This window comes from Canis lupus, chromosome 23 (assembly GCF_011100685.1).
Source record: "Canis lupus familiaris isolate Mischka breed German Shepherd chromosome 23, alternate assembly UU_Cfam_GSD_1.0, whole genome shotgun sequence".
Lineage (NCBI taxonomy): Eukaryota > Metazoa > Chordata > Mammalia > Carnivora > Canidae > Canis > Canis lupus.
The window spans coordinates 11,043,383-11,060,068 of NC_049244.1; the positions used below are offsets into that span (position 1 = coordinate 11,043,383).

The 16,686-nt window shown below is 42.6% G+C and overlaps 1 protein-coding gene across 4 annotated transcripts in view; it reads right to left on the minus strand.

Annotated features, from left to right (window-relative positions):
* The window catches only part of ULK4 (unc-51 like kinase 4), a 603,320-nt gene that overhangs the window by 234,348 nt on the left and 352,286 nt on the right, over positions 1-16,686 (minus strand). For all 4 annotated transcript variants that reach the window (XM_038570533.1, XM_038570534.1, XM_038570535.1 and 1 more), the window contains one exon: positions 6,504-6,609. In XM_038570533.1, coding sequence (XP_038426461.1) covers positions 6,504-6,609 — 106 coding nt within the window. The remainder of the gene's footprint in view (positions 1-6,503; positions 6,610-16,686) is intronic.

Sequence of the window (16,686 nt, forward strand, 5' to 3'; positions counted from 1 at the left end):
GGCCAGCCAATAGGGCTACTAAGAATCCTACAAGCACTACTTCACAGTATCCTAATGCTCAGTCCAAGTTAGAATGCTTTGAAGGGGTTCATGGGTGGGTTTTAAAAAAAAAACATTTTATTTATTTATTCATGAGAGACATACAGAGAGAGGCAGAGACATTGTCAGAGGGAGAAGCAGGCTTCCTGCGGTGAGCCTGATGCAGGACTCGATTCCAGGTCAGGATCCTGACCTGAGCCAAAGGCAGATGTTCAACCATTGAGCCACCCAGGTGCCCCCTGGGTGGGCTTTTTGTTTAATGGAATAAATGCCAGTAAGATTTACAGGAAACCAAGTGATATCACCAAGGTGGTGATACAGATTGTTCCTGACTTTGCTCCTCTCAAAACAAGTCACAGCTACTCAGGAACCAGACACCATTGAGAGAATTCTAGAACACAGAGGTGATGCTGAAGCATACCCCTGTATGGAAGACACTGAGACAGACCACATTAGAAGGATAAGAGAAGCAGCTATGTGTTGGCCACATTGTCCCTCCCCCAGGTCACCAGTCAGCCATAAGGAAAGTCCCTCTGAGCCATCAATTCCTCCAGCAGGGAAAAGGGAACCCACAGGGATGGCCAGCAACCCCCCAACATTGTGGGTGGCTATGCAGGAGCCCCGAATCTCATCTTGCACCACAGGGATCACAAGGGGAATCTGTGGGGCTCAAAGGCTGGATGTCTAACAGTGAAGTGGGGAGGGGCTAATGACATCCAGCACAGGGATCTTGGCAGACTGGACTTATACCTGGGGAGCCCAAGTCATAATCTCAATGAATAGCTTTCTCATCTGTAGATTCACGTTGGGGGTACACTGTGACAAGAGGACTCAGTGCAGGGTGCAGATCTATCTGATTTGGATCTTTGAACCAGTTTTGCCTCCCTAGTGCCCAGTTTGCCACACCCAAGCAAGAAGCTGAATCACTGCCTGGGCTGCTATGCAGAGTGAATTCCAACATAATCTGACCAGAAGGGCTGGGGAAAACTGGAAGCAGTGTGGCCCAGTAGCACTTGAGCCAATAGGCAGGTGAGCAGGAAGAGCTGATCACCCCCAGAGGAATGCCAGAACTGGGTATGGAGCATCCCTGTACTACACACAACAGGGGGATTCAGGCATGGGAGTGGCGACACAGCTCCACCCACCGTGAGAGTTATCATCTGGCCCCATCTGACCAGAAGAGCTAGTGACAAATCCCAGAAGCTGTGCAACCTGACGGCACTTGAGCCAAGAGATGGGCAAGCAGAGCCAAAAGTTTGCAGAGCAAATCCAGTGGCTCTGTTCAGTCAGAGAAGTCAGACTGTAAGTTGGCTTCACTTAAGACAACAAAAAGCTTTACCAGCTTTAGAGCTGCTTCTCCTACTGTGCCCACCCAAGAAATCTAATTCAGAGCCCTGCTGATTGCTGAATATAGCCTTCAGCCAATCTGACCAGGGAACCTAACCAGAGCATGCAGGAAATTATATGGCCCATTCAATAACCCAATATACAACAAAGAGCACAGGTTATGGTTTCTCCCATCTGTAGAGCCAAACTGGAAGCCTCATCTGACCACGGAGTTCAGTATACACTGTGACCTAATTCACATTCTCAAATGAGTTAGACAGATGCTCTGTGCCATCCTGCTGCCCTCCCAGGACAGGGAAGCTAATTCATAGCTCCAATCTACTACTGAATAAAGTAACCCAGTCTTAACCATCTAGTAAACCTAATCAGAGAACCCAAGCAACCATGGAGCTCATCCCACTGCCTCAACTCAGGTAGGGAACGGAGCCAGCAGTCCTATCCAACTATTCAAGCACATCTCCATCACTGTCCTCAGGGGACAAATAGCTGCCTTACCACAAAATAGACCAAAATAGCCCATTCTACCTGCTCAAGGTAGACACACTCAGAAACCCAGCAGACACACTCAGAAACCCAAACTGAGCTAACTGGTGAAGAATCATCTCTGCCAAAGCAAAGCTGTAAACTTGAGGGTCTTGATTACTCAAATGTGTGGATATCAACCAAAAAAAATCAGAATCATGAAAAGTCAGGTAAATAGCACACAACCAAAGTAAACTAATAAAGTTCTAACCGCTGCCCCAACCCCCACCCCGCCAAAATGGAGATCTACATACTGGTAAAGAATTCAGAATAATCCTTTTAAGGAAGCTTAGTGAACTACAAGAAAACACAGGCATGTAAATGAATCAGGAAAACAAAGTATGAACAAAACAAGAAGTTGAACAAGGAAATAGCAGCCATCAAAAACCAATAAAACAGAAATCCTAGAGTTGAAATATACAATAACCAAACTGATGAATTCAATAGTTTCCAAAGTAGACCCAGCAATACAGAAGAACAAACCAGTGACATGGAGTGTAGGACAAGGTAATTACACAGTCACAGAAGCAAAAAGAAAAAGAGACAGAAGAGTGAAAAAGTCTACATGAAATATGGGGGACACTATGAAAAGAAACAATATTCACATTATGGAGGTTCCAGAATAAGAAGAGAAAGGAATAGGAAGTATATTTAAAGCAACAATGGCTGAAAATGTCCAGAAAAACGGGGAGAAAAATGGATATCTACACGCATGAGACCCATAGGACACCAAATCATTTGAACTTGAACAATTACAGAGACACAGTCTAATAGTCAAAAGTCAAACACAAAGAAATAAAGAACAGTAAAAGAAGGAAGTTACATACAAGGGCACCCCCACAAGACTACTGACGAATTTATAAGCAGAAACATTTAAGCAAGGAGAGAATGGGATAGCATATTTAAAATATTCAAAGAGAATAGCTGTCAATCAAGAATTCTACATCCAAAAAATCTGTCTTTCAGAAACAAAGGAAGAATAAACTTTTCTCAAAAAAAAAAAAAAAAAGGAGATCATTACCGTCAGAACCGCCTTACAAGAAATACTAAAGGAATTGCAAACGAAGAAATAAAACTATCTCTATCTGTAAATGACATTATTTTATATATGGAAACTCTAAAGACTTAACCGAAAAACTGTCAGATTTAATCAGTAAATTCAGTAAAATTGTAGGAAACAAAATTTAAAAATCAGTAGCATTTCTATATATTAACAATGAATTTTCTGAAAAAGAAAGAAGTCAATCCCAATTCCAATAGCATCAAAAGCAACAAAACGCTTAGGAATAAATTTAAGTAAGGAAGTGAAAGATCTCTACTCTGACAAGTGCAAGATATTAATAAAAGAAGTTGAAGAAGAAAGGAAGAAATGGAAAGGTATCCTATCTTCATGGATTGGCAGAATTAATAGTGTTAAAATGTCAAAACTATCAAAAGCCATCTATATATTCAATGCAATCCCTATCAAGATGCCAATGACATTTTTTTTTTACAGAAGTAGAAAAAACACTCCTAAAATCTACATGGACCCATAAAAGAACCTGAATACCCAAAGAAATCCTGAGAAAGAAGAATAAAGCAGGAGGCATCACAGTTCCTGATTTCAATCATGAATATAAATCTGTTGTCATCAAAACACTATGATACTAACAAAAATAACCCAGACAAATAGATCAATGGAAAAGAATGAGGGGCTCAGAAATAAATCCAAGCACATATAGTCAATTAATATTTGACAAGAAAGCTAAAAATACTTGAGAGATAGAATGAAACTGGACCAATATTTTATACCTCTCATGAAAATTAATTCAAAATGGATTAGATATTTAAATTTAAGACTTGAAGTCAAGAAAATCCTACAAGAAAATATAGGAGTAAAGCTTCTTGACATGAGTCTTGGTTATGACTTTTTTTATGTGATACCTAAAGCATAGGCAACAAAACCAAAAATAAACAAGTGGGATTACATCAAACTAAAAAACTATATAGCAAAAGAACCCATCAAGAAAGTGAAAAGGCATATGAAATGAGAGAAAATTTTTTCAAACCATACATCTGATAAGAGGCTAATATCCAAAATATAAAAAGAAACCATACAACTCAATAGCAAAAAAAGTAACCCAATAAAAAAATGAGTAAAGGACCTGAATACACATGTCTCCAAAGAAGGTACAGAAAAGGTCAAAAGGTTAGTGAAAAGATGCTCATTAGAAAAATGAAAATTAAAACCACAATGAGATACCATCTTAATGCTTATTAGAATGGCCACCTTCAATAAAGACAAGGAATAACAAATGCTGGCATGGATGAGAAAAAGGACCCTGGTACACTGTTGGTGAGAAAGTAAATTGGTGCAGTCACTATGGAAGATAGGATGAAGGATCCTCAAGACATTAAAAATGGACCTACCATATAATTCAGCAATTCTATTTCTGGGAATATTTCCAAAGGAAATGAAAATACTAAATGAAAAAGATAGCTGTACCCTCATGTTCATTGCAGCATTATTTACAATTACTTAAAGGTGGAGGTTGGGGGGAGGATAGTCAAAAGGTACAAGCCCCCCCCCCCCGTAAGTACTAGGGATGTAATATACAACCTGATGACTATAGCTAATGCTGCTGTACGATATATAGGAAAATTGTTAAGAGTAAATGCTAAGAGTTTGTGTTATAAGGAAAAAAATTTGCATTTCTTCTTTCTTTTCTTTTTATCCTATCCGTAGAAGATGGATGTTAGCTGAACTTATCATGGTAATCATTTCTCAATATATGCAAAAAAAGACCAGCATGCCATATGCCTTAAACTTATACAGTGATGTTATGCCAATTATTTCTCAATAAAACTGGAAAAAATGCTTATAAGAAACTAACAAAGATTTTGCTAGACTTATATTGTAAGAAGCACCACTGATGTATACTAAAAAGAACAGGGGTAATTGCTTTTAGAATGAAAAGAGGTTGTAGGACCCCAAACATCTACAGATAGGAATCAGGCTTAGAATCTTACTCAGCTACAAATATCTTTTTTTTTATTTTATTTATTTATATACGATAGAGCGAGAGAGAGAGAGAGGCAGAGACACAGGCAGAGGGAGAAGCAGGCTCCATGCCAGGAGCCCGATGTGGGACTCGATCCCAGGACCCCAGGATCACGCCCTGGGCCAAAGGCAGGCGCTTAAACCACTGAGCCACCCAGGCTGCCCAAATATGAGCCATTCTTATAGAAAAAGAACCAGAATCCAGAATTTAGAGGCAAGAACCATAGAGAAGCATTTGCAGGGAGAACTACTCTCAAAGCAAGGGATTTTTTTTTCCCGCTGTGGAACAAACATGACTCAGGAAATGTGTCTGCCCAAAATTTGAACTGTCATGCATCAGTGACAGCTATGTACTTTTGGTTTTTCCATTTAAATGAGAGTTCCTATGATGGTCCTTCTTTCCATGTCTCCTCATTGTAGTCTAGAAATGTGGCATAGAAGACAACTTGCATCCTCAGTTCACAGGTCTTTGAGTTTGAGAGGACCAAAATTAAAGGAGCTACACCAGACAAAAATTTCCCCAACAGGTCTCATGTATATCTAGACTTAATTTAGATGACAACATCCTTGCTATGAAGTCTAGAAGAAACCAAAATGTCCTTCGACTGGGGGATGGATTAAAAACAAAACAAAACGAAACAAAAACCTGTGGTATACCCAGACAAATAGAGTATTATTCAGTGCTGGAAAGAAATGTGCTAACAAGACATGAAAAGACATGCGGGAACCAGAAATGCATATAGCTAAGTGAAAGCCACCAGTCTTAAAAAGCTACATACTGTAGTATTCTGACTATGCCATTCTGGAAAAGACAAAACTATAGAGAATAAAAAGACAATTAAAAGGAGAGGCCATAAATGGGGGCAAGGGTTACATGGGAAATCTGTCTCTCCCTCTCAATGTGGTTTTAAAACTAAAACTGGTCTGGGACTCCTGGGTGGCTCAGTGGTTGAGCATCGTCTCCCTTTGGCTCAGGGTGTGATTCCAGGTCTGGGGATCGAGTCCTGCATTAGGCTCCCTGTGAGGAGCCTGCTTCTCCCTCTATCTATGTCTCTGCCTCTCTCTCTCTGTATCTCTCACGAATAAATAACTAAAATCTTTTTTTAAAAAATTAGAAAAAACTGGTCTAAAAAAATAAAGTCTTTAAAATTCTTAATTTTAATGTTATAGGTATGCATAAGATGCAACATAATGCCATCTTCAACTCCTCCAATCTCATTTTCCAAGATGCCTTGGACTAACTATATATGTTTTTATTCTGATTGATAGCAATAAGCCTAACTACCATGCTTATACTTCTTGGTTTCTCATCTATAACATTCCTACAGGAGGAAGGAAACTTTGAGCCCTAAAGGAAAATAAATGAACTTAGAGAAACTACCACAATCTCACCACATTTCCTATTTTTTCTGATAACATTAATATTATTTATAGATTCTCAAATATCTACTTTGTCAACTTTGAATAGCACTTCCCGAGTCCCTGCTATGTATGATGAGGAAAATAACAAATAGGCAAAAATCAAGACTCAAAATGAATTCTAAGAAGCATGTACCTTGTTCATAAAGCAGCTTCATATTTGAATCTTTGCAGGCAACCAGATTGTTGAGCAATGCAATCACACTTTGCATGGTGTTACCCAGGATGTTCTCCTGATGCTCCTGCAATAGATCACAATTTTCATCATAACTATACAGAATTGCAATTACATCATGATAGAGACAAATGATCAAGTGACCTCCATCCCTTCATTCTTTGCACAAGGTTAAATGATTATCATTCTGCGCTCTAATGAAGCAGATCCTCCTGCGGTAAGGCACTCCCCATCAGTGAGTTAAGTCAGCTGGGAGGCAGCACGAATCATTCAGAGCACCAGTACTACTGCATGCAGTCCCTACCTACAAGCTAAGTGACAACCACACAGCCCTCTGTGCTTTAGATGGGTGACAGAAGAGTCAGAGTGACTAGAATCAACTAGGTAGAGCTTAGGAGACCACACCTGAAAGTAACTGAGGTTACAAAATAAAGCTACCAGGTCACAGAGTGATGACATGCATCAGAGTGACCAGGGGACCCTTGATGGACACATGGTTTCCAAAGCTTACAGAGACACCAACTTTGCATCTAGCTCTGAAGCTGCTCTGCCACCAAATGTGTGCCTCCCAGTAATGACAGTCACTTGATGTTACTGGTCTCACCATCTAGGTCTGCTTGATATTAAAGGGGTTTGCTTTTCAAATACTGGTGCCTAAAAATTTCTACATTTCTTTAGAAACACACACTTAAGAGTAGATGTTAATGTCTGAATGGTCCACTGACACCAGTTTAAGAAGATGAATATGGAAGCAATGGTCTGCCATCAATTTCATCTAATTATTCATATAGTTGGCTGGAAGGAAAGGGTGATTAATAAGCACAAGATGACACAACATGTTACTCATGATAAAGTAACTAATGATACATAGGAAACCTATTCTAGTCAAGAAAAGAGAAGCTAATAAATCTTTGGGGTTTTTTTTCCTCACTTTTTTTTGGTCCCATTCGATAAAATAACACTTATGTTCCTTTTTCAAAGACTAGCCTGTCAGCAAATATAGGTCAGTTTCATTGGCGAGAAATCCATTGTTCCTCCGATATACACATTTCTTACAATTAAATGCACCTTTTCTATGATGTTCGTGGTAATATTTTTGCCTCCTTGTGAAGCCAATGCTTCAGTTTTCCCTTATACTCATAGGGTGGGTACCACTTGTTGGTATAGGCATTTTCTTTAGTATGAAAGATAACTATCCAAATCCTCACTACCCCTGAACACTATGAACCCAGGACTGTACCCTGGCCAACCAGGTTCCTGGACTCCAGAGTCCCTGCAAAATAAAGGCCTCTGCCAGCCCCACAATTCAGTTTGCAGAGGGGCATAAAGCCAAGGTGTGCTCTGATAATTAAAATGAACTATATTCATTGACGGTCTCTAGGATAAGATATTTGATGCAAGAAATAAAAAAGAGACCAATAATCCTATAGCCAGACTGGGAGAAATGGTTTCTTTTCTTTTCTAGCCATTATCAAAAACATTATTGTTTTTTGTTGTTGGTTTTTCAAACCATTCATACACTATGGCCTTTTTTAAAATATTTTTTTCTTTATTTATTTATGATAGTCACACACAGAGAGAGAGAGAGGCAGAGACACAGGCAGAGGGAGAAGCAGGCTCCATGCACCGGGAGCCCGACGTGGGATTCGATCCCGGGTCTCCAGGATCGCGCCCTGGGCCAAAGGCAGGCGCCAAACCACTGCGCCACCCAGGGATCCCCACTATGGCCTTTAATATAAAGTGAAGGCTTTGTAAAGAGTAGAGAATTCTATTTAGGTACTCTTCTCTCTTGTATATAAATATGCTTCCTCCATAGTGCTGGGGAGAAGGAGTCCCTGCTCCTGCTCCAGAGGATGCTGTAGTTCTCAGCGGTGGGGAGGTGGGGGGGGGGGGGGGAGCTAACATAGCTACTACTGTGGCCCATGTCATCATTTCTCCCAGGAAGAATGAAATACATGCAAAGAGTGGTTGAGAAGGTATAGAAATGAGTTAAACACACTTCCATTAACTTCTATCAAATTGAGTTATTTCATTTCTCTTAGCAACTTTAATAAGATTTGTTCTTGCTGTTCACAACCCTATTAGCCTATAGGGGTAAATGATGCATTGGAAAACACCACAGTAACTGAAAGTCAGAGTAAAGGATTATAGGAAGGGAGAAAACAGGGGGGTACATATGTGGGGCCATGGTTGTTCTCAGGCACTCTGCAAGCGGTGTAAAGACAAAAGGGAAACTCAAATTTGGTTCAAAGATGCTAGGTCAGAGTCAGAGGGGAGGGATGATCCTGATTAAACACTGGATTCCCCATTAGATGCTCCTCTAGGGCAGCCCTTCTGCCCAGAAAGCTAGGACTGAGTTCCAGAGTAAAAAGATGGTAATAGAAGGCTGGATAAAGTCCTGATGTCTTTTTTTTTTTTTTTAATCCTCATGGCTTATGAATAAAAGGAGTCCACACCACTGGCGTCTCAATGCATGCAAGTAAAGCAGTGCAAGCAGAGAAAGAAGTGGCTGAGGACTTGCAACAGGACCTTTGGCACAGAGTCAGGGGGCCTAGGCACCAGCAGCCTCTGTGCTGATCTTGGCCCTTGAGGGTAAAGCAGCCATGTGGGCCCAAGGCGAGTGACAAGGCAGTGCTGACAATTTGTAGATCGGCACTCTGTGCCATGGCCTGTATCCCAGGCACGTAACCTGCAATGCATCTCATTTAATCCTCAGGGAGACACTGAAGTGGCTACAGTTCTCCTTTATCTACAGATAAGGATATTGAGGTTAGCGAGGTGAAGTGTCACTTGCCAATAATCACCCGACACTTCGACAGTGAAGCTGAGACTGTCCGTGGGATGGCAGAAGCCATGCACCTAATCACCCTACAGCACTGCCTGGTGACCACAGTGATGGGCTACAAGGGAGGAGAGACAGTATCAGAGCCACCAGCGCATCCCAGGTAAACCCATACCACCTGAAGACCCACAGGGTGAGGTGGGGGGAATCTAAAGGGGCCCAGGTTAGGGGGTAGAAAGAAGCAGAGAAATACTGAGCTGGGGCTGCTATGGTAGCACCGCCCTCTCTGGGCCACCACCACTGGCATCTCCCAGCTTTGTGAGAGCCCTCCATATATACCACAATGTTGTAAGACCTACAACCCACAAAGGAAGATGGAAGTGGTAGGCAACTATAAGAAAGAAAAGAATATTACTCCAAAGGCTGGAAATATGTAACTTAAGCTCCCGACCACAGCCCCATTGCTCAGACACCAGCATTAGCCCTGGCAGATGGGTAAGAAAGGCAGCTGAGCTCATCAGAGAAGGCATCACTGATGGTGCACAAAGCCACAAAAGGCAATCCCACTGCATTTTAGGATTATGACGAAAGTATTTAACTCCTTTATACATAACCCATCAATAAGCACGGCTGACCTAATTTGTGTGCCTAATGCCATCATGTATGGACATTTAATAAACAGAGCACTTGAGAGTTCTAATAAAACGTAGCGTTTGCCAGTAGAGATAATTAGAATTGAAGCAGCAAAATTCTAGTGTTTGGCAACATAGATGAAACAACTTCATTAAAATGTACAGCTTCAGCAAATGAAAGGCAGGGGAGCACTGGACCCTGAAGAATCAGCCTTCTCGAAACTAATTGCTTCAGTTCTTAAAGAGGACAGCTCTGAACTGCCAAGGGCAAGGCAAGGAAACACTACTGAAGAATGATCAGCCTTCCCAAAGCGGTCTCATTGTAAACAAAGCATTATACTTTATTCTAATATCTGAGGACGGAAGTGGCACTAGAAGACTTCAGATGGCCAGACTCAACAGATTGGCAGGGGTCTCAAGAGTCAAGGCAGGAAACACCTTTAGCAATTGAAAGTAATGATGAACCACAGTCACACTCTCTTGCCCTTGGTGTGGGGTCAGAATTCCAAAGACAGCAAATTAAAAGACAATCACTGGTCCCCTGGGAGGTTAGAATCCAAGGGGAGGCTGAAAAGCAGAAGCACATTCCAGTGTTATGCACGTGAAATTTATAATCTCTTGGGAAGAAACACGGGCCTATCCTATTCAACACACAGTGAGATCACATTTCAGGGAAAAAAGTGTTTGCACGTTGTACTACAGGATGCTGGTGTACTGTGCACGTGCTCACAGGGTGCAAAGATGCTGCTCCAGGACAGAGTGGGGTGTCCACTCACTTTCCTTTTTATACCTTCTCCCATACAGCTAGATCCCAAGACATCTGGAGCCCATAAAAGACGCTTCGGAGCATTTAGATGAAATAAATGTATTGGAGAAGAGGACACTTTTTCATATTATTGATTTTTTTTCACAGGGCTGTACCACACACAGCTCAAACTCAACAGCATCTAAACTGAACTCATCCTGTCCTTCCCTGTCACACATCCCTCTTTGGTTTCCGATCTCAATGAGGGCTCTACCATCTGTCGACCAAGCAGCCATAAATCCTAGAATCACCTGGAGCTACCGCCTCTCTCCCGCCTCCCACACCCCATCAGCGATAAATGCCCCTTGATTCTCCCCCACCCCCCTCTTTAAGCTCTCCTCTGCCAAAGATAGGGTGCTTGGCATCTTTGGCTGGGACTGCCACAAGCTCCCAGTAGAGTCTCTGCTTCTCACTTCCTGTGCTCCACTGCTAACCAGGCTCTTATTTCTCAAGTGGTAGGACTCATCCCCATTCCTAGGGCCTAAACCTGGGGCCTGCAGGCCCGAGGAGCATACTAGAGTCCACTGTAGCCCAAGGGGGAGAGTCATGGCCTCCCACCATCCAGTTTGTCCAGAGCCTGGGGGATTCAAAGGCTGGAAGGGTGGGGAGGCCACCAGAACCAGGGGATGGCATTAGTGAGGGGCCTGTAACTCCAGTGCTCTCAATCCCAGAGAAGAATCGTGGATTCTGGATCATGGATTTTCGAAATATCCTCGTGACTTATTGAGCCAAATTCTGACTCCTGGAGGTAAGAAACAGGAAAGAGAACAAGCTGGAAGGAGCACAAATTTAAAATCAATTTCTCTCATTTCCCTCATAAATATATATATACACGGGATTTCCTGGGTCCTGGGGAGCAAGGCCAGGATTTGGGCATCCGAAGGGGGAATGCTTGGGGTATGAAGTTGGTACTGCAGTCACTACCACTGGGCATTTGCTCTAGCAGTTGTGAAAGAGCCAAATAGCCCCTCTGCCCTGCAGTCAGGGCTGCTGGGGCCTTAGCAGGCTCTCTGGAGGCTGAGGGAGAACCTCAAGCATGCTCTTCCCCATCCGTAGCCAAAGACGTGGGACTCTGGCCCTAAAAGCCTGGAGGTATTGAGTTAAGTCCCTTCTTTTATTTGGGTCATCATATTTCTGATTAAAGATAAGAGAGAAAAGAATTTAAATTTTTTAATTTGACTGACAGATTATTATAGAGGCCCTCTAGCAGCAGCAAATACAAGTTCCTATTAGCAATACATTCCAGCTGGCACAGAAGGGAGGCTGTGGGACCAAATGGTACCACTTGCCAATCAGTATACTGAGCTCAGCTTGAGAATTCCAGTCCTCACTCAACCCCAGTGGCAGAGTGCTGTGGATACCCTCCTGGCAGGTTAACTGTGATCACTTGGCTTGCTCAGCCCTCCTGCTCTTTCACATTATTTAAAAGCTTCTAGAGGAAACTTCTATCCTCTGGGCTCCTGTTAAGACTCTACGCCTCAAGGCAGGGACACTGGGTCAGAGCCAATGCTGCTCAAGCAGGAGAGCCCGGGCAATGGGGATGGAGGGAAGCAGCAGGGACCCGTGTCCCCAGGGGGAGACTGTGCCCGTCATTTGCCCGCCGGGGGTGTTGACAGGCCCAACTGCCCCACAATGCCCCAACTGAGCTAACCCAGGCCCGAAGTGGGGGGGGGGGGGGGATAAGAAAATACAAGCATGCCTCCAGACACACAACTCCTTCCGCCCCCTGTCACATCCCTAGCACTGACAAAATAATAGATAATTGTAAAATGTTACAAAAATAAAGCCTTGACAAACCAATTTTCACTCTTAAAAAAATTCAGGCTAGATGTTGTTTGCTGAAGCCAGGAGCTGTGGGGATGGCTGCCCTTCTTGTTGGAAAGTGCCATCGTCACCTTCCTGTGCCTGACTTCATCACAGCCTACTGCATGACTGGTGGCTCATCCAGTCCTTGCCTAACACCGAGCCCTTGGAGGGCAGGACTGAGATTTTTAATCATGTCCCCAGTGCTAGGTGCAGTGCCTGGTAGGTGGAGGCCTCTGGTAAATTAACGGGAAAACAAACTGGCTCAGAGTTGCTCAGGGGAATACAGCTGGGGAAGGGACAGGTAGCTCATGGGATTCTCCGTCAGGGAATTAACTTGTCACTGAATAGAAATTGCCTTCAATTAAATAATTGATAAATATTTCTTGAGCAACAAAAATCATCTTCCTCAAGAAGTTTAATAGGTACATACTTACTTTTGAATATTTGCAATAAATGATAAATTCAGACCTTCCTACTTTAAATAAAATACATAAAATCTCTCCCATGTGAAATAGTTGTCAAGAACTCATGAAGCACTTGCATCAGCATGGAAAATACATACTCCAAAAATTCTGAAAGGTGTTGACACAATTTTTATAAGATTTTTTTATTTATTGAGAGATAAAGAGCACGAGATGAGAGAGGAGCAGAGGGAGAAGCAGACTCCCTGCTGAGCAGGGAGCCCGATGCAGGGCTAAATCCCAGAACCCCGAGACCATGACCTGAGCAAAAGGCAAGATGCCTAATTGACTGAGCCACCGAGGTGCCCTGATGCTGACACAATTTTAATGGCACTCCTCCATTAAAAATGACTGCTCACGAATATAAAGAAGTGTCCCATCTTAAAGAAAGAAAATATTACATAGGGTGAATGATAATATCAATACATTCAATTATCACAAGACAGTTTTCAATTAACAGCTGTCTTCTGCAATGGCAGTTTGCAATGTGCCCACACTGGGAGTTTACCAAGTATTAGTAATCACGACTCCTGTCTCAAAGGAGTACCAGCAAAGTCTGCAGGAGAAAGACAGTGGTGATTGGCAAGTTTATTTGAACCCAGGTGTTCAGTGCACATAAACAGCGTAGTAAAGCAGAAAGGAAACCAGCCTGAGGAAAGTAAGAACCCTTGGCCTGCCTCAAACCAGTAGGCTAAGCTAAGTGAAGCAAGAATCATACTAACAGACTTTGGAAGAATCTTAGAGAACTTTCGAGTTCAATCTCTTGATTTTAAAGGTAAGGAAATTGAGGCCCCATTAGAGAATATGAGGAGTAGACCAGGACTTCAACTCAGAAGTGCCTCTTCCTTCCCCATCACCTAACTTTGTCCTCACAGTTCTAAAAATCACATCAGGGAATGCAGAGTCAAGTAGGCAACTTTAAAAACTGATTTTTATTTTTTACTTTTTTACTTATATATATATATATATGTGTGTGTGTGTATGTGTGTGTGTGTGTGTATACAGCATGACATATATATACGGTTGCAAACTGGTTGCAAACACTGGAGTAATAATATAGGCACTGTTCCCAGGAGCTATGGATTCAGTTGCCTTTAACATCTCTCTGCTAGTGGTAGGTGGGCTATTTCTGAGGACATAGGAATGCCTCAACATAATACCTACTGACCTCCCACACTCCAAAAGCACACAATGTCTGGATCACACTGGATATTTCAACTAGCTTTTGTTGCACAGGGCTGTCTCTAAGGTGGCAATGAAGGCCTAGCCATCTCACTACCTGAGTTGAAATTTTAAAGGAACACCGTTTTCCAATAAATTATTCTGAGCAGGTAACAAATCAGACGTCAGGGAACTGCAAATACATACATTGGATATTTACAAACCAGCAGCATAAGGCAGCCTAGACCTTTGTCACTCACCCTGGAATTTGGTACACTTGGTATTTTATGTATGATCACAGTTCTGTTCTCAATCTCTATAACCGAGGGCAATCAGCTTTCCTTTTCTTAGACTCTACTTAGATAACAACAATCATATTTGTATAATATTTGTATAATCATTTGGAATATTCAATACACTCATTTTTGGCCACACAATGATAGAAAGTATACCATCTTGGGGAATAAATTGGTCGTAATGGGATAAAAATCACCTGAGAAATTTTTCATCTCCTAGATAATAAAAAAATTTCAGCAAAGACCCAAAATATTAACTGGAATTGAAGATACTCTAATACAAGCATAAACTGAGTACAAGTATAAAAGTATTAATATGGGTCATGCTGGACAATTATGGGCAGGGTAAAGGGGTCTTGTATTGGAAAAAGGTTTGGAAGAAGGGATCAAAAAAACAGATACTGAGCAGACAGCAGGGCATGTGCTGGGAACACAAGAAAAATAAGGAGATTCCAAAGGAGTCAGAAGATTGGCCAGCATGACCAAGGAAGAACGTAGCCATTTACATTTTTGGAACCTAGAAGGGGGCTACTGAGAGCTTAAATTAATTTCTTAGACCAAGCCAGTCTGGGCATCTCATAAGGACCTTGAGATATCAGCCGAAACCAGATACCCTTCTTCGACATCTGTTCTGGGACAAACCTCTATGGGGGTCTTGGCTGTATGCTGGACAACCAAGATTCATCTATGGAGTGTCCATTTGTTCATACTCACTGCCTCTGGATCAAAGCAACAGTCCCACCAGTCCCTGGGAAGTCCCTTAAGTTCAGGAATGAGGGAGAAGGGAGGAAGAGACAGGGAAGGGTATGGGACTTTCATATTTTTAATTCTTGTATCTCAATAAATGAGCTTTAGCCTCAAGAAATTACATATCAAGATAGCTTCAATAAGTTTTCTTCAAGCAGGTCAAAGAGAAGATCAGAAATTAGAATGAGTGCTAAATAGGGAAGGACAAAGGATAGAAGGGAGAGAGACTGGGGAGGATGGGAAGGAAGAAAGGAGGGACTACTGGATTTCCTCAAGAAAGAAAAATGAGCCCAGAAAGGATAAGCTCAGGGTGCCAGCCCAAGTCTCCAGATGCTAAAACACAAAGTCTCTGCATCACAGGGCAGCTGGTCACCTCAAATAGGAACTAAAGGTCAGCCAAGTGACCCAGTATGTATCTGGCCACTGGGTGCCTCCAAATAAATGCTGACCAACATGTCAATGGGAGATGCACAAAGACAACAACTCAGGGCCCTGCCTATCAGCACTGCCTAGTATCAGCCCCCAGGTAATTCATGCCATTCTCAACAGACAGGGAGGAGAGGAACAAAGGATTCAGTTTCATGCCAAGCCCTTCAAGCTATTTCTCAATTCATGGATCACATGTGTTAGGATTGTTTTCTTGCTGCCACACTCTCACCTAGCCCCCCCCCGCCAACAGTCCCCATGAGTATATGGAATAATAGTGTCACAGCCCCTCCTGGGTGTGAATTTTGATTAGCTGCAAATGAAAAGATGTGCAGTCCCCTTGCACAGACCAGCTGACATGGGATTCTCCATTCTGTTGACTTGCGTGACAAAATGGATGGGCATGTCAAGTTTGTTTGTGTGGGGTGCACAGAGAGGGGGAGCTGATCTTTAGGGCAGCTTCCCTGAGCTGTCCCTGGGTTTCTGAGACATGCATATGCCACTCAAGAAGGACTGGAGTCTATTCATCACCAATCTTATTGGCTAATCTTAGAATTTCATCTCTCAGGGCACAAGTGGCACATTAAACAACCAAACCAAACACACACGTGCACATACACAAAAACATACCTTGAAAACTGTTAGGGAAAGTCATCATAAAGATGTGACTGCCAGTTGACTCCAGGCAACTGGAGGCTCCTCACCAACTCCCCGTCCTTGGAATGTGGGTTCTGCTGGCCTACCCAGCTCCCAGAGGTTGCTTCAGAGACATAGCCTCGAGATAGTGATGTGGTGTTGAGAACACCTGCACGGTATAGATGACTGAACCCAGTTAAGGCCTCTATTTATAAACTTTTAATGTTTGGCAGACAGGTGCAGAGATCCACTGCCTTGCTGCCATCCAAGATAAGCCACGTATGTAAGTTCCCTTTGCTTATTAAATTGCCACCTTCCACCCTGGAGTGACCTGCCTGTTTCTTTAATCTCTCTCTGCCCTTCTAGTACCAGCGTTGGTTTCATGGTTGTAG